The 20,267-nt window shown below is 38.8% G+C and overlaps 4 protein-coding genes across 5 annotated transcripts; 2 read left to right on the top strand and 2 right to left on the bottom strand.

Annotated features, from left to right (window-relative positions):
- Positions 1 to 4,183: 4,183 nt before the first annotated feature.
- LOC137746075 (uncharacterized) lies at positions 4,184 to 6,045 on the top strand. Its single transcript, XM_068486135.2, has 2 exons — positions 4,184 to 4,967; positions 5,058 to 6,045. The coding sequence occupies exons 1-2, from the start codon at positions 4,605 to 4,607 to the stop codon at positions 5,676 to 5,678; spliced, it is 984 nt and encodes a 327-aa protein (XP_068342236.2). The 5' UTR covers positions 4,184 to 4,604; the 3' UTR covers positions 5,679 to 6,045.
- Positions 6,046 to 7,974: 1,929 nt separating this feature from the next.
- Positions 7,975 to 12,921, bottom strand: LOC137745591 (serine hydroxymethyltransferase 7). 2 transcript variants are annotated; one of them, XM_068485566.2, is made up of 4 exons: positions 11,002 to 12,921; positions 9,773 to 10,175; positions 8,749 to 8,850; positions 7,975 to 8,511 (listed from the first exon to the last, which is right to left on the bottom strand). In XM_068485566.2, the coding sequence occupies exons 1-4, from the start codon at positions 11,950 to 11,952 to the stop codon at positions 8,291 to 8,293; spliced, it is 1,677 nt and encodes a 558-aa protein (XP_068341667.1). In that variant the 5' UTR covers positions 11,953 to 12,921; the 3' UTR covers positions 7,975 to 8,290. The 2 variants fall into 2 exon arrangements, with proteins under 2 accessions (XP_068341667.1, XP_088537573.1); XM_088681447.1 differs by lacking the exons at positions 7,975 to 8,511; positions 8,749 to 8,850 and adding an exon at positions 9,355 to 9,647 and having other exon boundaries at positions 11,002 to 12,287.
- A 1,768-nt stretch (positions 12,922 to 14,689) lies between these two features.
- LOC137744078 (light-harvesting complex-like protein OHP1, chloroplastic) lies at positions 14,690 to 17,433 on the top strand. The gene is made up of 3 exons (XM_068483939.2): positions 14,690 to 14,899; positions 15,159 to 15,281; positions 15,421 to 17,433. The coding sequence occupies exons 1-3, from the start codon at positions 14,756 to 14,758 to the stop codon at positions 15,487 to 15,489; spliced, it is 336 nt and encodes a 111-aa protein (XP_068340040.2). The 5' UTR covers positions 14,690 to 14,755; the 3' UTR covers positions 15,490 to 17,433.
- On the bottom strand, positions 16,207 to 19,290 carry LOC137745532 (uncharacterized). Its single transcript, XM_068485494.2, has 12 exons — positions 19,015 to 19,290; positions 18,786 to 18,918; positions 18,488 to 18,561; positions 18,341 to 18,387; positions 18,116 to 18,260; positions 17,966 to 18,010; positions 17,674 to 17,878; positions 17,537 to 17,598; positions 17,332 to 17,432; positions 17,161 to 17,215; positions 17,034 to 17,081; positions 16,207 to 16,689 (listed from the first exon to the last, which is right to left on the bottom strand). Exons 1-12 carry the CDS (start codon positions 19,205 to 19,207, stop codon positions 16,511 to 16,513), a joined length of 1,287 nt encoding a protein of 428 aa, XP_068341595.1. The 5' UTR covers positions 19,208 to 19,290; the 3' UTR covers positions 16,207 to 16,510.
- Positions 19,291 to 20,267: the final 977 nt, after the last annotated feature.

Raw genomic sequence — 20,267 nt, forward strand, 5'->3', positions numbered from 1 at the left:
GCCGGCACTTGGAGTCAGTCTTCCGATCTGGAACCGACTGCCTGGAATCTATTCCCTGGTTGCTTACCTAGCGTTGCTCTCGAGTAGTCATCTTCAACGGTTGATACACTTCCAGAGAAGGGACCACTTCTGCAAAGGGGAGCAAGTAAGGCAAGTGAAAATGATACATTAAAGCATGTGGAGACAAGCAACAACTGCATATGCTGAGCTATCCTCTAACCCTCTTCAATACGAATTGGAGAGATTGAACAAAGAAACAGAAAAAAAAGGAGTAAAGCTCAGACCTTTGGGGGAGACCAAAAATATCTTGCTGCCCAGTTCAAGAGTAGCACAAAGGAAAATCAACGATTGGAGGAAACCAGAAAATCTTCCAGTCGAACTCAAGATCAAGCCTCGATGGCCCTTGAAGAAATTTCCTGCTGCCCAATTCAAGAGTAGCACAAAGGAAAATCAACGATTGGAGGAAACCAGAAAATCTTCCAGTCGAACTCAAGATCAAGCCTCGATGGCCCTTGAAGAAATTTCCTGCTGCCCAATTCAAGAGTAGCACAAAGGAAAATCAACGATTGGAGGAAACCAGAAAATCTTCCAGTCGAACTCAAGATCAAGCCTCGATGGCCCTTGAAGAAATTTCCTGCTGCCCAATTCAAGAGTAGCACAAAGGAAAATCAACGATTGGAGGAAACCAGAAAATCTTCCAGTCGAACTCAAGATCAAGCCTCGATGGCCCTTGAAGAAATTTCCTGCTGCCCAGTTCAAGAGTAGCACAAAGGAAAATCAACGATTGGAGGAAACCAGAAAATCTTCCAGTCGAACTCAAGATCAAGCCTCGATGGCCCTTGAAGAAATTTCCAGCCCAGTTCAAGACTAAGCTTGTGGAAAATCAACGATTGAAGGAAACCAGAAAATCTTCCAGTCAAACTCAAGATCAAGCCTCAATGGCCCTTGAAGAAATTTCCAGCCCAATTCAAGATCAAGCCTCGACGGCCCTTGGGTTGACATCTACATTAAGGGACTTCAAAACGCATCTTCTACACGTGACAAGCACATGTATACGACGCGCCTTGAAGTGGGGGCATTTGTAGACATCGAAATTTCAGTAAAACAAATGCTCACCAATGCATTAAAGTTTTGACGTGTCAAGGCATACATGGCATACGCCACGTGTTGTACAAATTGTACACATGGCGTGTGACTCAACAAAATAGGAAGAAATACCCTTGAAGGACTAAACAAGTTTTTCTTCTCATTTTGGGCAATGACAAGGCAAGTACATTTCAATCCATTGAGGATCAAAACAAGTTTTTCTTCTCATGTTGGGCAATGACAAGGCAAGCACACTTCAATCCATTACGGATCAAAGCAAGTTCTTCTCATTTTGGGCAATGACAAAGCATACACATTTCAAGTTTAAAATGGTGTTAAGTGGGAAATTAGGCCATAAGTTAGACCACTTCAAGTTTAAAATGGTATTAAGTGGGAAATTAGGCCATAAGTTACACCACTTCAATTTCAATATTGCATTAAGTGGGAAATTAGGCCATAAGTTACACCACTTCAATTTCAATATTGCATTAAGTGGGAAAATTAGGCAATGGTGCTTGGAAAGGAAAAAAATATTTTGTGGTGGTGATTCATTCTCAAAGCCTATAAATAGGCTTCTCCATCAAGGTATCAAGCATCAAGGAATTCACAAATACATTTCTCTACTCCAAAATTAGAAGAGAATTCCCCAAATCCTTGAAGCTTTGAAACTCCAAAGCTTCCAACCATCCAAATTCCCAAGAATTTCGAAGGATCAAGAAAGCTCTCTTCGTTCTTCGTTAAATCCTCTTTCAAGATCAAGCCCCGACGGCCCTTGAAGAAAGTGTTCATCCGTTCATCCTAAGCATAAGCCCCCAACGGCCCTTTGGATCAACAACCTCAACAAATCCACACATCCAATCGTTCTTCAAGATTAAGCCCAAAAGCCCTTGAAGAAATCCACACAACCATTATTCAAGATCAAGCCCCGACGGCCCTTGAAGAAAGTGTTCATCGTTCATCCTAAGATCAAGCCCCAACGGCCCCTTGGATCAACAGCACAAACAAATCCACACATCCAATCGTTCTTCAAGACTAAGCCCAAAAGCCCTTGAAGATCTGCTCATCCATCAACCTTCAAGATCAAGCCCAAAAGCCCTTGAAGAAATCCATACACCCATTCTTCAAGATCAAGCCCAACGCCCCTTGAAGATCCGTTCATCAACTGTTCATCCTTAGATCAAGCCCCGACGGCCCTTTGGATCAACAACTCATCCACAAACCTACACCCTACGAAGATAGAATCAGAGGACCAAATTTGAGAGAAATCGTAACCCCAAAATCATAAACACAAAAATATTATTTTGTACACGTTATTCTGGTTTCTTGTTTCAAGGAATCTTTCGTGTTCACACTAATAATATATTACCATGTGTAACTTTCTCTTCATGTAGCATTTCATTATAAGACTCAACACCATGGTACCACTGAACCTGCTGCAACTGAACTTCACACACTTTGTTTTGTAGAGGTGGATTGTCTGCCCTTCCATGTTCATACTCTCATCATCCCCTCCTGTTTGTGTGGTCACGGTTAAGCCACGTCAACATTTTATATTCCTATTACTTTTTGTTTTATTATTTCTATAAAAAAAAAATTAATATAAAATGTTAACGTGACTTAACCGTAACCACATATCACAGGAGGGCATTGGAAGAGTATGGAAATGGAAGGGCAAACAATCCACTTTCTTATTTTGTACAACCAACAAGATCCTCTTCGAATCTTTTTGGTGAGGATCTTAGGGATTTGTAAATCGTATCCGTTCATCGTACATTGTGCGGTCAGTTTTTGTCAAGTACTGTTTATATTTATTTTTAAATAAAAATATTTAAAATAATTTATGACCATACAATGTATGATGAATAGATACGATTTACGGATTCCTGAAATTCTTACAAAGAGAATCCGACGAAAATCCATATTCTTTGTACAACAACTTTTGGGGCCAAGGTGGGGCCGAGTAGAACCCAAATAGAATGGGTCTTACTTATTTGTCGTAGCTATCATACATATGACGTAATTAGAGGGCACAGTATGACGTAATTAGAGTGTCCTACCAAAAAATTTCTCATATTGCCTCCTCTCATGCATCTAAAATTGATGATCATGAGCTTTTTTTTTTTTTTGGAACACTGAGAATGAGCAATTGAATTTGAGCTCATGAAAATTTCTTTGTTCCTTTCGTTGTACGTCTCTCTCTCTGTCTCTCTCAATTCACAAATACACATATCTTCCTTTTTTGGGTATTTTTAGGCTAAGTTTTAATTTTTCCCACATCCTGGGGCTGGTTCGGGTCAGGATCCCATGCCGAACTGATAACCCGAATCTCAAACCAATTCATTTCTGGACGGGATCTCAAAACCGAAACTGAACCAAAATTATAGGATTCCCGAATAATTTTGGGGATTTTAGTATCGTTCGGGACAATTGTAAAAATCCAAATTCCAAAAATCAATTGCAAAAATTACAGAAAGCCCAATTGCAGAAATCAAATCCAAATCCTAGAACCCAATTTTCAGACACCCTAGAAATCTAATTTTAATTCAAACAAAATTGCATCAACCGGAGAAAATTAGTTCCAACCAATCCGGTGCTGCTTTCGATTCTGATACTAGTGAGTTTGTGATTAGGGCCATCTCTTTCCTACTCCTTCCTGCTTGCTGGATATGCTGAACCTGATTTGCTTGTTATTTGTATGGTGGCTGGAGCGAGATGAGAGGGTATGGTGAGGTGGTCGGAGGCGAGACTCGGAGAAGGTAGTGGTGGTGGCTAGGTTCGAGATCCACTGACGGAGTGGTGGTGGTGGTGGCTAGGTTCGAGATCGACCGACAGAGTGGTGCTGGTGGCTGAGTTTGAGATCGACCGAAGGAGAATTAGAGACGGGGACTGACAGGCGAAGAAATAGGAGGAGGAGTCGAGAGAACAGAGAGAGAGCAGTCGAGAGAGAGACAGTGAGAGTGAGGCCTAGAAAGGTTAGGGTTAATTATAAATGAACGGTTGAGATTAAATCTCAACCAAATCCAACGGTTTATAATAATTAAAACTATATATTTAATTATATATAAAAATTGTTCGGTTCGGTTCGGGATTTTCGAACGAAGGCAGGTTGAATACGAAAATCCGTACCAAAAGTTTCGGTTTCGGTTCGATATGGGTAACCGATCTGTTCGGGATTTGTCGGTTGGGAATTTTTCGGTTTGGGGTTGGGAATTTTTCGGTCGGGATCGGGAAGTTTAGGAATTTTTTTCCAGCCCAACATTCATCCCATTAAAACGATGAAAACGGCATCCTTTTCCCCTCCATAGGAAACACCCATCATTGCTCCCAACAACAATCGTTTTCAACCTTGGAAACCTGAGCTTCCTCTCCTTGTAAGATTCTCCCTCCTTGCCACAATCCCATTCCATTCCCTTTCCTTTCCATCCCTCAACTCCTTCCAATCCTCGCATCATTTAAATTCAAATACCACCCTCTCTTTTTACTCCACGCACCAAAAGAAAAAGAAAACAAGCTAAAACATGGATGATCCTTCCTCCACCAACTCTGTCAATGGCTTCTTTTCCTTTCTGGCTCGTGGGGTGGACGATCTCGAAAGGGTCTATCTTTCCAGCAACTTCATGTCAATCCAATTCCTTCAAGGGGTTCTTACCCTTCTTCGATCTTTCCACTCCCAGCTGACCCTTATTGTCCAGAGGCTCCATCTGCCTGTTGGGGACAAGTGGCTTGACGAGTACATGGACGAAAGCTCCAAGCTTTGGGAAGCCTGCCATGTCCTCAAATCCGCCGTCTCTGCCATGGAGAATTTCTACACCTCCGGCCACACCATCACCTCCACCCTCCTCGACTCTCACCACCATCTCACTCCTCAGCTCTCCCGCCAGGTGGGTCTTCAATTCTGATCACAATCTTCAAACTTCTCTCAAAACTCGTATTAATTTTTTAATGACTCATGCGTTCTGTCATGTCAGCAGGTGGTGCGCGCGATTTCTCGGTGGCGGCGGGAAGCGTTTGGATTGGAGGAAGAGAACAGAGCGCTGATGGAAACGAGAATCCAACCACTCTCACTGAAATTCGACGAAAGGATCGCCGTCGAATCGAAGCTTAATGGATTCAGCGGGTTCAGGGGAGTCCTGTACGCAATAAGAAACGTGAGCTCTCTGCTTCTCATGGTCTTGCTGTACGGACTGGTCTTCTGCTCGCCGGAGGACTCAACCTTTTGCAGGGAAGGAGACGACGACTACGAGGGCCGCATGATCTTCGGATCACCGTTCATGATATCGACGGCCAGACTGCAGCAGCGGGTGGCGGCGGAGATCCAGCAGATAAGCGAGAGGCCTGGGATTCTGGTGTGGGAGTTCAGGAGGTCGAAGGCGGCGATGGAGGAGCTGAGAGGTGAACTGGAGGAGAGGAAGGGCCCACAGGGAGGAGTGATGGATTGGGAGAGTGGGATTAGAGAGAGAGTGGAGAATTTGAGAGAGTGTTTTGGGGTGTTGACTTCTGGTTCTGAGAATATTGTGAGCCAACTTGATGATTTGTTTGATGAAATTGTTGAGGGGAGGAAGAAGCTCTTGGACTTTTGCAGTCACAGGTAAAAAAAATAAATAAATAAAATAAAATTACGTAGCAGGAGGACAGGTATTTACTTGTCCTCTTGTTTTTCTCATCTCATGTTTTTAGCGGTTGATATCGAGGTTGCTAAGTTTGTTGTAATAGTGTGCTCTGTTTTTTAACTCAAGTTCGAATAGCTCATTCTGTAATTTAAACTAGATTATGATCGAATATTCTCATGTCGGAAGAGGATAAAAAGTTACTAGTCGCATATGTGCGTCAAGTCATTGGGTCAATGTGTACTTAAACCTGATCCTCTTTCAGTAGATTAAAGTATTTGGAGAAACTTTGAACTCAGGTATTGTAAAATAGAATTCATTATTAATTATTATTATATTTCATTTTTGGCAAGTGTTGGACTGCCTAGTAAGAATTTTTCTTCAACTTACTGCATTTCAAATTCTCCTACCTCTCTTTTTTTTATAATGCGAATTAAAAATGGAGTATCGTTATATTAAAAAAAAAAAAAAAAAAAAAAAAAACTGGTGGTTATGAACGAATTATAAATTCGTATTTCACACAGCACGTTTTAGGTTCGATCCCTGGCGTGTGTGAATTACACGATAATGGCTAGGAAGAAGCTGAAAGTCTTCTTGATCTCCAGAAAAGTGAACTATCATGATAAAGCTATTATTTAATCTTTTATTTTTAAAAGAAAAAAAAAGAAAAGAAAAAAGAAATGCGATCATGGGTTGAGAAGACCTAGTCCTAAATCCAATTTTGAACTATATTTTATGCAAGTGCAAGTTCGTCAAAGAATTAATTTCAAAGAAGAAAAAGTGAAAGTAAAAACGGATTGGGTGAACAAAAGAGGAAAAAGAAGGAATGGAAGCTTCTGTCATATTATCTTTTAGACTTCAGGGCACAATCAAAATCCCATTTATTCAAACTTTTTATTTGATAATATCCCATTAATTTATCAGAGTATATGATTCTTTTGGTGATTTGGTCTGTTCTTAAAAAATAAAAAGAAAAAGAAAACAGAAGATTCTTTTGAAAATATCTCCCTTGTTGGGGTCTTGTTTGGCAATTCACTTTTTTCGGTACCTACAAACACTGAGTGTCCTTTCACAATTATTTGTTGGAGTTAATCTAGCAACTTAAAGTTAATGATCGGTGACAGTTGAACTTATCTAATAGTTAAAAAAAATATCAGCACTCAGTGCCTGTAGATGCCCAAGAAAAATCGCTTTCATGAACTGCGAAAGAGTTGGTGGTTAGTTGTGAAAGAATGATGAAAAGGGCGGCTTGGGACTGTAGTCTGATTCCTTGGTTGCTTTAATGTCAAAAAAAGCACCTTGTTTTGATCCTCAGAAGCTTTTGTCTGATTCGGTTCACTTCCAAGTTCGAAAGCAATGGTGTTCATGATGAAACCTTCTCACCACATCATCTTCTTCCTCCACGTCTCTTCTTAACCCTTCTATCCCATCACGAGAAAAACTTACATTTCACGAATTAGTCACCGAATATATAATTGTATAAAACTAATCATGTAAATTCATGCAATTCTTTGAGTCTTTAGATATAAGTTTTTGGTGGTACAACTCTTTCACGAAAAAGACTTCGTACCAGTTAATCTCGTAATAAGTCAAGATAGAGACATAATTGTATGCAACCGTCTTTCACGCAGATGATTTTCTTTCTTCCACCTTCTTTTGGAAATTTGGAGAAACATTACAAAATAAAGGGCAGAAAATTATGGGTCACTTTCTTTGTTTCTCAACCGTATCCCATGCTTCCTGTCCCTTGCCGGAAAAGAAATTCATGTCTTGCCTCCCTTGAAGGAGTCCATGGCAAGCAAAATCAATTAAATATTGGTGAAAGCAAAACAACTAAAATCAACAAAAAAAAACACACCATCCGTTACAATGAACCCTTTTTCTTTTTCAAGATGACGATGTATTAAACTACTCTAATCCACCGAGTGAGAAATTTGGTCTTCAAAGGCAAAGAGACGGGCACACTGTCCTCGTCTATTAGCCTAAACCCCCATATGCATTTATTATGATCATTTGAAGGAGGCAAAAAAATGTTGTCCATTGAAAGAACAGTGCAGCTTGAGGTTTCAGCTTCTTTACAAGGCATGACAAAAAGAACTGCAGAATGTTGAATATGACCAGCAAATGTGGTGTACGTAAAAGAGTAAAATGCTGCACACAAACTTTTGTTACATGAACTGCTGCACCAACTAGAGACCCCCGGTTCGCGTAATAAGCTGCTCGGGAACAAAAACTGAACGGACCCATAGAGGTTCGGCATTGCCAACTAGACGAAGAACAATAGCTAACAAACGAGAGCAAACTCGATACTTTTGGTTACACATTCACATAGATGCAGATTGTTAACAATTACTTTGCTATAATTTATACAAAAATCATAAAGAAATTGCCAGGCAGGGATGCGGGAACAAGGTCTACTTGTGAAAATCGGCAACATATTTTCTGGTATTCCTCTGTAATTTACACGAGATAATCGGAAAACAGAACAGGCGGTCAAAAAGTAAGGATCGTGTACGGTTACCACGAAAGCAAGGTGTAAGCCGCAGAAGCAAAGATAACAAGCTGCACATGCATGAAAGCTGTCACGCGTTTGGACATCAATCATATCCTGGCATTTCAAACTGGTACGCAAATGTTTCGACCCGATTTCTGAGCTCAACAATATCTTTGTTGTTCTGGAGACCTTGGATAAAATCTTTATGACATGTTCCATGTTCCAGCTGGACAGAAGCAGTGATCTTAGCAGCCCTTACAAGAAAGTCTGCAATTGTTTCAAAATCGGCCTCCACACAACCTCTTGTAGTCATAGCAGGCGTACCTGAAAAAACAAAATTACGCCACAGGATAATAAAAAGAAAAACAAGCTGAGAGGCATGCAAGCCGAGTAATTAAATTCATCACATCACAAAGAGACAGGAGGAAAAACAGACAAGGATCCACCGACTTTGAAAAAGAATGGGGAGATGGTTTGATCCTGATGTCCACATAATAAAAACTCAAGCGTAATCTGCAGCTTTCAGAAATAGATCAAATTCAAATGACAAAGGCTACTTACCAATTCTCACTCCCCGACGAGAAGGAGCACCATTATCACCAAATATAGCAGTTTTATTGAGAGTGATGTCGCACAACTCACAGACCTTTTCGAAGTTCTTACCTATATCATTTAAATTGTAAATAGGAAAGGGGTAAGATAGCAAAGTACAAAATTAGACCTTAAAATTACATAACATTGCAAGTTTAAGCAAAGTGAAAGAAAGAAAAAGAGGGGAGATTGGATGCGAAAATGTAGGCAAATGCTTTAAAATTGGAACAGCGAGAAAGAAGATTATATGAAAGATGTTTCTTAAACTATTGAAAAGATAAGACCTCCCACTATCATCCCCATTTGGGAATAAACTAGCTAATAAATAGACTAGTACAGAAAGTGGGCGGAGTATCATGCAGCCACAAAAATTTAAAGTATTTAGAGGATCCCAGAGCATAGACATTCAAAATGGTGATCGATCAAATGTAGCTTCCCCTAACTAGCAGCTCTGCACACATTTCCTCTCTCTATGTTAAAATTATCAATGATCAGAAGTTCACTATTAATGTTTGCAAAAAAAACATATTTATGTTGTTCTTAAAGCAACTCACCTTCTGTTTGGCTTACAAAAGCAATCATGTAATAAAAAGGGAAAAGATGTAGGGCAAACAGATCACACATGCTGCAAAAAACTTGAGCAGCAGAGTGGCCTTGAAGCCCCCAAAGCAACCCCCTTTTAAGAAAGAAGTCGGGTTGTTAATGTGAGCCCAACGCACTAACGTGCGCCACGAATAAACCTCTCCCGTGGAATACCACGCCGCCTCTTCCTTAAGAGAGAAGCGCCCGGCCTCGGGCATGTTTTTGCTTATAAAAGCAATCATGTAATGCCAACATGAAGGGGTATGTAAACTTGAATTTTGACCTAACTATAAAAAACCAATCGGATTAAAATGATAAAAAAACTGGAAAGTTAAACAGTAGATGTTCCTCTAAATGGAAATATAATTTCATAATCCTAGTTGTAAATTGGGCTTGGCTAACACTATAATACCTGTTATACCAAGACCAGTCAGATCCCAAAGCAGCAAGTGATTATCAGTACCCCCAGTAACCAATCTGCATCTTCTTCTTAACAAAGCATTAGCCAAGGCTTGTGCATTTCTCTTCACCTGGTTCATGCATGATTTATACTCTGGAGTGGCTACTTGTTTTAAGGCAATGGCAAGAGCAGCAATATAATTGTTGTGAGGACCACCTTGTAGGGAGGGGAAAACAGCGAAGTTTATCTTTTCCTCGAAATCATAATTGTTACTACCGTCATTAGTATGATGTACACCTTGCTTCCTTAATTTTGTGCCTTTCCTGTAAAAAATAATACCTCCCCTAGGACCCCGGAGGCTTTTGTGCGTTGTTGACGTAACAACATCACAATAATCAAATGGGCTTGCACATTCCTGTAATGAACAGTAGCAGGTATGTAAGAAACAGATTGCAGATACTCCTTTTTTCAACCAATATGAGTATGGCCTATTAAATAGCTAAATCCCACCTTAAGCTACAAACAGATAATCCATACAAGAGGTGAACAGCGGAACGTAAGTCATTCTAAACAAGTATTACAAATCAAAATTGGAAGGCTAACCAACATAACAAAGAAACGAGTTTCACAAACAGCATTAACAGTGTCCTCATCTATCCTAAGGGATTAAAAAAATTCATGAAGTATTATACTTTCTCAATAAATCAGATCACAGCACTAGAGCATTCATGTCATTTCATAACATGATATAATTCGGACATTTTCTCATATGAGGAACAGTTGCGATGCATAAAAAACATCACGTTGAAGAATGCACAAAATGAGACACAAGAACCAAGAAGCATGGAACACAATGCATTATGAAAAACAAGAAACCAGTTTCTAACCTAAAGCATGAAATACTGTGGAGTAGGCACCTTCAAGAAATTTATGTCCTTTGAAACGGAAATTTGACACCCATAAAGAAAACCAGCAGTTATCTAATATATTAGAAAGTCAACATAAAGTCCACTAGACCGCCATATAGCCACCAAAAGAATTACTTGCATGTTATTAACTTATTATACTACTGTTTATGAATAAACAGCTCAACCATTATACTTAATGATAAAATACCGTTTATACCAGTTTCTAACCAAGAGATCGTGATATGCTATGAAGCAATAATAACAGTAATAGCTAACGAATGAAACTTCACAAACTAAATAAAGGAGCTAGAGTTCAGATATCAAATTTCAAACCTTGGCTGCCACAAGACCACTGATATGAGCCATGTCACACATCAACACAGCTCCGCATTTATCCGCAACATGCCTAAACCTGGCATAATCCCACTCCCGGGGGTACGAACTCCCACCGCAAATAAGTATCTTGGGTCGATAATCAACCGCCCTCTCCTCAAGCTTATCATAATCAATGTACCCTGTTTGTGGGTTCACCTTATAAGGGAAACTATCAAAGAATATTGAGGCAGCCGAAACCTTCTTTCCACCAGGAATATAATATCCATGACTCATATGCCCTCCCGAAGGCGAATCCAATCCCATAATTCTATCATTTGGGAGCAAAAGACCGGTGTAGACTGCAAAATTCGCAGAGGTACAAGAATAAGGCTGGACATTGACACCCCATTTCTCTGGATCAAGACCAAAAGCTGCCAATGCGCGTTCATGACAAAGCAATTCAATCTGATCAATATGCTGATTGCCCGTGTAGTATCTCGCCCCGGGCATACCCTCCGAGTACTTATTCGTCAAGTGACTGCCCAGAGCTTCCATCACAGCTCTGCACACGAAATTCTCAGAAGCAACCAATTCAATACCTTTGACCTGCCGATGCTTCTCCTTCTCCATAATTTCATGGACCTCCGGGTCCGCAACCGAAAGGGGCTGGTTCCCCCAAGACCGAACCGCGGCCCGCCTCGCCTCCAGCCCCGCCGATTCCACCGCCAAGCACTTTGACGGGTTCGGGTTCGTAGTGAACCCGTCCCGTTGCCTTTTCAGGCAGATTGAGTGCCCTAAGAGGTTGAATTTCTCGTCCTCTTCGCGATCATCCCCATTCTCAACCCTAATTTTATCTTCTTTCTGGTCGAGCAATTGCAGCGGAACGGATTGGATTGAATTCGACGTGCTCGTACTCTGATGCGAGCTAAACCCTAGAGATAGGCCCGGCTGAGCCTCCGCGAACCTCATAACAACCGCAAAATCCCCAAAATTCTCAAATTTTCCGGATCAAAATTGGAACACAAAATTGCTAAGGAGTATCGAGATGCTATTGATACTATCGAAATTAGGTGCAGCAGCAGCAACAGTAGCATCGACAGCAGCGTCTGAAGAAGCTACAGCGACAGATACGAATCGTCGATGATTGGGCAGTCGTCGCTGATGAAGAAGCAGAGGTTTCCATGCACAAACCCTAAAAGCTTGTGAGAGATTGGCAAGCAAGTTTCAAGAGAGAGAGAGAGAGAGAGAGAGAGAGAGAGAGGAGCTTTTGTGTATATATGGAAATGAAGTGAATGAAGGGGCGAAAAAACAGTTGCGAATCGTTGTGTAATTCAATTAATTGGCTCGGGAGGATGAACCTGGACGGAGAAACAAGTAGGGCTGAATACGCTGACCTGTTTTCACTATTGTCCCTCGTCATTTTTATTTTGACGATTTCAGCCGTGCAATTTTGTTTTCTGGCAATGAAGTCCAACATATATAACATAAACATAGCTAGCATAAAATAGACGAATTCTTAAAAGGCATGCTTAACAATCAAATGAGAGGGATTACAGTTTAGTGATATTTTTTTTTCACTTGTAAGTGAGAAGTTTTAGGTTCGATTCTTGCCAAAGGCGAATTTGAATCATATTATTGTTAGCTCATTGTGAGACTAAACCCACTCCATTCTCATAGTTTAGATGATATCGTTTGTTTAAACAAAAATAACAATCAAAGGAATGAAAAACTAGCAACTTAGTAATACAGTTTAGTAGTATTTCTTTTTATTTGTAAGTGAGAAGTCTTAGGTTTGATTTTCGCCAAAAGTAAAGTTGAATCACATTATTATGGTTGTCTGAGTGTGAGACTTAATTCACTTCGTCACCCCTTAATGTAAATGCTATCATTTATTGGGAAAAAAATGACAAAATAAGTAGAGCTCTTGATTTTAGGTACAACTTACCTAAAATTTGAAGGTATGAGTCTATAGACAGGCACGGCCCAGGCCCAGTGCGGGCAAGGCAACCGTCCGGGGCCCAAAAAAATTGGGGGCACCAAAATTATTAAGGTGATATATTTATATATGTTTTTATAAGAATATAAATTTATAAAATTTGGTTTAGTGACAAAGAAATTTAACTACTAGTGGTTTTGTTGTTTAAAATGAATGAAGAGATCTTAGGTTCAAAAATGAATGAAGAGATCTTAGGTTCAAAACACCATGTGTGCTTATTTACATTCAATTTTTACAAATTTCTTTTCATAACAGTATAAATTTATAAAATTTGGCTAAATGATCAAGAAGTTTAATTAGAAACAATGGTTTTTGTTGTTTAAAATTAATGAGAGATCTTAAGTTCGAAATGATATGTGCATGTTTATTTTTTTCAATTTTTACAAATTTTTGTTTGGTTGTTAATTTATTTACTAACTAGTAGATTACTTATACATATCCTTAAAGACTCAAAAACATTAATATTTTTTTAGTCTTATATTGACAAGGTTAGTAAATAAGAAAAAACAACTCACGATTTATACAAAAACACTTTAAAAGTTTAGATGGAAAACAAAACTCATATTCTATCTACTTGAAAGCCCGAAGTTTTTTAGTTTCCTTCTCTTGATACAAAATAAATTAATTATTCCGTATTTCTAAATTATTGAGTTTGAAGTGTTTTTCTAAATATAATTTTATCGATGTTTTACGTGTGAAAATAAATATTTTTTTATATGAAATGAGGGCACATTTTTTTACGTCGTCCCGGGCCTCAAAAATCTCTGGACCGCCCCCTTTCTATAGACAACCAAGTTGATTAGACAAGATAATCTTTCATCTTATATGATCTTTCGCTTTTAAGAGGAATTAGACAAGCTGATGGTGAATTTGATACCAAATTAGGCTACCCATTATATGACTTAACCGTACTCTCCTTCCATTTAGTATAAAAAATATCAATGTGGTTTTTCAGAAACTACCAAACTGATAGTATTCACTTTTAACGAAAAACCACATTTTTAACGAAAAACCACATTTTTACCTTTCCCAGATAGTATTCACAACACATTCATTTGTCATTTTTCATTAAAACTAAAGTTTTTTTGGACATCCTAATTTTCATTTCATTAGTCACAAAATATTTTTTTTTGTAAACATTTAGGTAAACTAATGTTTCATATAATATTTCGATGCATGTTGTGTTCTTCATTTAGGTACATTTATTCATTTAATATATTTTAGTATATCCGTTTCGGTAGACATTTAGATATATTAATTCAACATAATACATCTTGGTAAATAGATATTCGCCAATTTTTTTTTGAACTCAATTAGATGTCTCAAATATTTGCTTATTTAATTATCACGTTGAAACTTCATTGTTTCTTAAAGAATGAAGTGTTTGTCAAAATTTCTTTGAATTCAATTAAATGCATCAAATATTTCGATTTGCCTAATATTTTGCAAAAATTATTTATGAAGTACAACTTGAAAAAAAACAACGATTGAAATCGGTGAAACTCGACGTGAAATGAAGCCTACAATTAATTCTTGTTTTTATCCAAAAATGAAAGTCCAGGGCCTAATACATATGTTAAATAACTTCTGGCATAAATCGATGTCAATTCATACCCCCACAAAATACTAAAGAATTACGTGGACGTGGAAAGTTGTTTGCCAATTGTTGTGTGGGGTGAAGTAGATAAGTATTGCAAAGAAGCCATAGCTTGAGAGCATGCCATATATCACAACCAAAATAACAATTAAACTAAATAAAAAAATAAAAAAACAACCATGGCAACTTCATCTACCATACTTTCATCTTCTCTCCTCACCACCAGGGTTCCAACGGCAAATCCTCAAACCCAGCAACTCTGCCCAGCTCCCAGGAGGCGTGCCAGCTCCTTCACAGTTCAAGCTGCCAAGCTTCCTGCTGGGGTACGTTCTTAGGGCCGGTTTGGAAGTACTTCTTTAAAAAAACACTTCTGTTCATTACAAGCACGTTGAGAAGTTTATTTTCTCTTTAATTATTTTGAAAAGCATTTTTGGTGATCTGAAAGTTTAAAAGCGATTTCCAAACAGGTCATCCATTTGTTAATTTTTTTTTCTCATGGTGTTATAATTCGAATGAAATTTTAGAACTTGTTGCACAAGTATAATTGTGAGAAGGTAGATTAATGTGGATCAAAATTTGCAGGTGGTGGTGCCAAAAGTAGAGCCAAAGTTTAAGGCCCCTTTTGCTGGATTCACCAGGACTGCAGAAATATGGAATTCTAGAGCATGTATGATCGGACTTATCGGAACCTTCATAGTGGAACTGGTAAAATTATGTTTCTTTTGCGTTTTTATGGTTTAGTATTGATACTTCGTTGTTACAGTTGTCGAGAAAGTGCAGTTAACCCCACCCTAGAACGACTAGTTTTTGCTGATATGTTTAATATTGCTTTCATGATTTTCAGATATTGAACAAGGGAATACTGCAGTTGATTGGAGTGGAGATTGGAAAAGGATTAGATATTCCTCTGTGATCATTCAATTTGGGTATTTACTTAAAAAGTAAGATGCGGTCTTTTTTGCAACGAGTACTGGTCCTAAACTCAAGGTTCTAAAAAATGATAGGCACTAATTGGACGGTGGATTAAAGCCTAATGCTTAGGCGGGCACCTAGGCGGACGAAACGAATTTAAATAAATCTAATATATTTTGTGTAAATAAATGTCTGTTTATACTTTAAATATATATATAATTTCGTCATACTACAACATAGAATGACATATATATTAAGAAGTATTAGAACATAATAAAAATATGAGGAACAAACATATAATGTGTGTTTATTTAAGTATTCAACAAGTTTTTTACAATTTATTGAAAAAAATAAAATGAAAAATGAAAGTTATCTATTTTTTGTCTAAGTGAGTTGCAACCTAAGCGGGTGCCTAAGCAAGTTTGGGTGTCTAAGCGGTCTAGGTGGACGCCTCAACAAGTGTAGGCGCCCTTTCTTAATTTTCAAATGCCTAAACAAAGCTTAAACGGTGCTAGACGGAGATTTTTAGAACAATGCCTGCAGTTTGTGCTTCATCTTAAGCGGGTATAACTCTGTATTGTACCTCAATTAATGCGTGAAGATCTGTCCCTTGTAATATAGGACACTTCCGATATTCCCAACTTTTTATGTCCAACCCGACGACGCTTTCTTCCCGATTTCCGGCCAATGCACGTCATAGAATCTGTAACGCTCCTGGTTTAGGTCAATCGAAACTCACACTTGATAGCACAATTATTTCCGAGGGATTGCTCATCTCACCTATATATAGTGGCCACCGTAGCTACCTCTTACATTATCCGAAAATAGGTACATAACGTTTACATTCATGCCAAGATGTCACATGGTGTAAAGATATGCTTGGTTCAAATCCTCACATATTTGCTGCATCGTTAACGAGTGCAAAGGGCATAAGACGGAATGGGAGCACGTCTTCTCATTCCTTGTGATGTATATCACCAGAGAACCTCCAACTGCGACTGCAAGTATTGGGAATGACGACATTACAGGACCCTGCTGATTCGAGCATCTATAATTGGAACTGCTGAACTAGTATTAGATACGTCCAGTGCTTCGGCCAATGACAGCCGGCGGTTCCTCCATACAGCCTCCGCCCAACTCTTTGCTTTTTCACCTTGATCCTTTCGGTTCTGTTGGATACAAAGCACTTCAGCATACCCACCTACACAATCAATCAACCATATCAATGCAGATAACCTGGTTATAATCTTTAGATTAAAAGGTCAGCACGTCAAACATCTGCAGCGATAAAGGCCATTACAGGTTTCCAAATATCCAGAGAGACCTATTCTACTTGAATGTATTCCAATTTTACAGTATAAGCCACACCAATCAGGTGCAGGAAACAATGCGTAGATTTGATCGACCGGAAACTGGTTAACAATAACATTATGGAATAAAACCCAATTGTAAGAAATCAAGGCTGATTTTCTAAAAATAGTCATTGCTTGGGTATAATTTCTAATATGCTCATGTTGAGGAAACATTCGGATGTTTAGCCATTACCTCTTGCAAGGGCCACTATATCACTTCTATCTACCTTTGCTTCTGTACCTACACAACCCAATAAAGAGCAATGAGCAATTATTACCGGCTCTCATATGGAGAAATTTATGGCACAGTTAACACATACCTTCTGAGTCCAATGGTGGGGGTTTCAGCAACTCTATTGCCCTTCTATAAAGTCCCTGTCATTTTTATTTTTCGGGGTGGAAGAGTTAAGAATAAGGCCATAGAAATATAGTAGCAAGAACATGCAAGATTCCTAAGTTTAGAATTATAATTATACAGTATAAGTTCTAACCTCTTGAATCAAAAGAGCACTAGAATGCTCTAGCATTGCTTTGCGTCGAAACATGAGAGCTATGCAGGTTAAAATAACACCAACCTGGGGGTGACGAGAGCCTACACAGAAATCAAAGAACCAAAAGGACACCAACTTATTGTTACATAAAAATTCTAAAAAATTCCATACCAGTCATAACAAAAGTAATGCCAAAGAAACACACCAAAATGTTCCTCGGTTATAGTTAAAGCTTTAGTCAATATCTCCTCGGCATCGTCAAAGTTCCTAAAAGATCAAAGATTAATCTCTCCACCATTCTAAACAGAAAAATGATAGGGTCAACAGTAGTCAAGGACTTACCCCAAGTGAGCCTCAAGTTGTCCTAAAGCACATGTGGCAGCTAGGGAAACTTCCTCAGCAGACATATTACAGGCTGCTAATGCATTCGGATTACCATACTCTTCGTTCTTGGACAACCCTTGAATAACATTCTGGTAGACATCCTTTGCCAACGAAAAGTTCTGTGTTGCATGCAAGAATTCTCCATAGGATAAAGCAGTACTACCTACATAGCTTTCAATTAATCATCTCATGTTGAATGATGTCTTGTATTAGAGGCACTGATAACCATCACCAACAAAATGAACCTCACCAGTGATTGCCGGGTTGTCCTTAAGTCCTTGAAAGAACGATTCAGCTGCAGAGAACCCAAATTCAGAATTTTCCTTCTTTCCTGACTCTCAGCAGTGTACTAGTTGAAGCAAATGTATATAAATACACAAAGGCTAGCCTTCAACTGTACCTGATGCAGTATTACCATGGACAAGTTCAACAAGCCCCTTTACTGCTCTAGCGCGAGCATTTATAAAATCTCCACCATTTGATCCAGGCTCATTGTTCTCCAACAGTTCTAAGCATTTATCTGCGAGCACTGATGAAGTATCATCCTATATAGGGAGAACCATTTACATATTTAACTACACAAGAACACAAATAAATATTTTTAATCGTTTTAGTGTTGACTAACCTGCTCTAACTCTAAGTGAAGTCCGACAAGAGCCTCCAAGGCGGCAACTTTAACAAAACCCAGAATGGTTTATTAGTCAACAGGTCATTGTACTAAGGCAAAACTTCACAAATATATGAAAAAAAAAATGTAAAATAATAATCTTACCTCTAACACCAACTGAAGAGTTGGTTAAATCTTGAATCTTTTGCAGCTTCTCCACTGCTTCACCGAAATTTCCTCTAAAAATTTGAAATTCAAGTAATATGAGTTTCTTATTCTTAATCCATCAAACACAAAACTTAATTGGGCTATCTAATCACCCAAAACAAACAAACTTGGCTAGAGCGGATGTTCCCATACGTACCCGAGTTCTAATCCCCCTCTCCGCTATTTAGATTAGTTTAAAGTAGAATATCGCGGGTACGAGATTAAAAGAAAAACACCAAAAAGATAAAAAAGAAACCTTTCAGATGATAAAGTGGACATGGCCAACAACACCATTCCCCTTGAATTATCACCAGCAGGGTCTTGCCCTTCGCTCGGCTGAGTCGAAAGGCACTGTTCCAGTACAAGCACACCTTGCGCATACGATTCATCTACATTTCCCACAATCCAAATTTCAAATTAAACAATTTAATTTCAAAATTTTATGAACAAATTCAAAAATTCAAATGACCGGATTGTAAAAGGACCTGATTTCTGAGACCTAGCGTGAGAGAGAGCGTAGTTGATCATCTGAAGAGCAACGGGGTTGGCGTTCAAGCCGTTGATCCCGTCGTGGACAAGTCTGGACGGCGGTGATCGATGAAGGATGGAGACCCCGAGCTTGGCGGTTCGATTGACGGTGGCCGCAGATAGCGATAGCTTAACTGCGGTGCGAATCATTTTGGGAGATGTGATTTCTCTTCCTCAATTGGATTATCCAAAAACCCTAAACTGGTTAAAAATGAAACTTTATAATATTTTTTATTTTATTTTAGAAGTTAGTCCCTGGAATTTAATTATATTTGCAAAATATTACATACTTTCATTTACCCTTTGGCCAAAAAATTAAAAGTCAATTTATCCTTTTTTTTTTTTTTTTTTTTTTTTTTTTTAGATTTTGTTAAATTAAATGTTAGAAATCTCGGTCATGTAAGGATTGAACACCATTCCACTACTACGTTAAAGGGCTATTTGCTTCTTTTTTTTCTCCTAGTTGTTGACATGTTCATAATTGTTATGTTTTAAGAAAGCTGCCCTTCAAATTAGCCCAAGTACTGAAAGAATGTGATAATAAGTTTAGATTAAAATTTGTTAAGAGTTTCTTCTCTCCTTTCGTGAGAGTTCCTTCTCTCTTGTGAGAGTTTATTTTTAATTACTTCCTCCATCTTCCGTCGTCGGCCATGGTTGTGTCCAGAGTCGGTGGCTATCTCCCGTTTCTCTCTTTTTTTTTTCTTTTTTTTTTTTTTCTTTTTTCTTTTTTTTTTCTGCATGCTTGTTGGCCTACGTTTTGTCCCTGTTGTTTCGACCCAATTTACTTGCACTCCTAGCTCTGGTCTCCTCTTCTTCCAATCTCAGTTTTCGTTCACATCCTTATTTCTATTCATTCACCATCCTATACCTTGCTCTGTCCTTCCTCTGTCTCACTCAATTTTGGATCTGCAAACCATTTTGCTTCACGCGACTTGTTGCGAACCTCTCGGAAGGTGCGCACAGCTCCGGCTTCGGTGGAAACACCACCACCTTCCATGTGTATGCCTTTATTGGCATTGTTACTGGTGGGATCTCCTTCCCTCTGGTTTCATTAAATATGTGGCTCAAACCATAATATGTGGCTCAGATCTATTTGGTGCTTGATGGAGGAAGGTTGGAGCTTTCTTTTCCACCACTTATGGGACATTGATTGGCTAGATCTCTAATATTTGCCGGGGATGGAGGTGCACGATCGTGGATTCCGGTCAAT

Source organism: Pyrus communis, chromosome 12 (genome assembly GCF_041283825.1).
Source record: "Pyrus communis isolate YQ-2024b chromosome 12, ASM4128382v1, whole genome shotgun sequence".
In the NCBI taxonomy this organism is placed as follows: Eukaryota; Viridiplantae; Streptophyta; class Magnoliopsida; order Rosales; family Rosaceae; genus Pyrus; species Pyrus communis.

Coding starts and splice junctions, on each gene's coding strand:
- LOC137746075 (XM_068486135.2), top strand. CDS start 4,605: ATGGATGATCCTTCCTCCACCAACTCTGTCAATGGCTTCTTTTCCTTT. Junction 4,968..5,057: donor CTCCTCAGCTCTCCCGCCAG/GTGGGTCTTCAA, acceptor TCATGTCAGCAG/GTGGTGCGCGCGATTTCTCG.
- LOC137745591 (XM_068485566.2), bottom strand. CDS start 11,952: ATGAGGTTCGCGGAGGCTCAGCCGGGCCTATCTCTAGGGTTTAGCTCG. Junction 10,176..11,001: donor GTGGTCTTGTGGCAGCCAAG/GTTTGAAATTTG, acceptor TGTTCATTACAG/GAATGTGCAAGCCCATTTGA. Junction 8,512..8,748: donor TCGTCGGGGAGTGAGAATTG/GTAAGTAGCCTT, acceptor TTGTTTTTTCAG/GTACGCCTGCTATGACTACA.
- LOC137744078 (XM_068483939.2), top strand. CDS start 14,756: ATGGCAACTTCATCTACCATACTTTCATCTTCTCTCCTCACCACCAGG. Junction 14,900..15,158: donor CTGCCAAGCTTCCTGCTGGG/GTACGTTCTTAG, acceptor CAAAATTTGCAG/GTGGTGGTGCCAAAAGTAGA. Junction 15,282..15,420: donor GAACCTTCATAGTGGAACTG/GTAAAATTATGT, acceptor CATGATTTTCAG/ATATTGAACAAGGGAATACT.
- LOC137745532 (XM_068485494.2), bottom strand. CDS start 19,207: ATGATTCGCACCGCAGTTAAGCTATCGCTATCTGCGGCCACCGTCAAT. Junction 18,562..18,785: donor TCCACTTTATCATCTGAAAG/GTTTCTTTTTTA, acceptor TCAAATTTTTAG/AGGAAATTTCGGTGAAGCAG. Junction 16,690..17,033: donor TATAGTGGCCCTTGCAAGAG/GTAATGGCTAAA, acceptor TTGATTGTGTAG/GTGGGTATGCTGAAGTGCTT.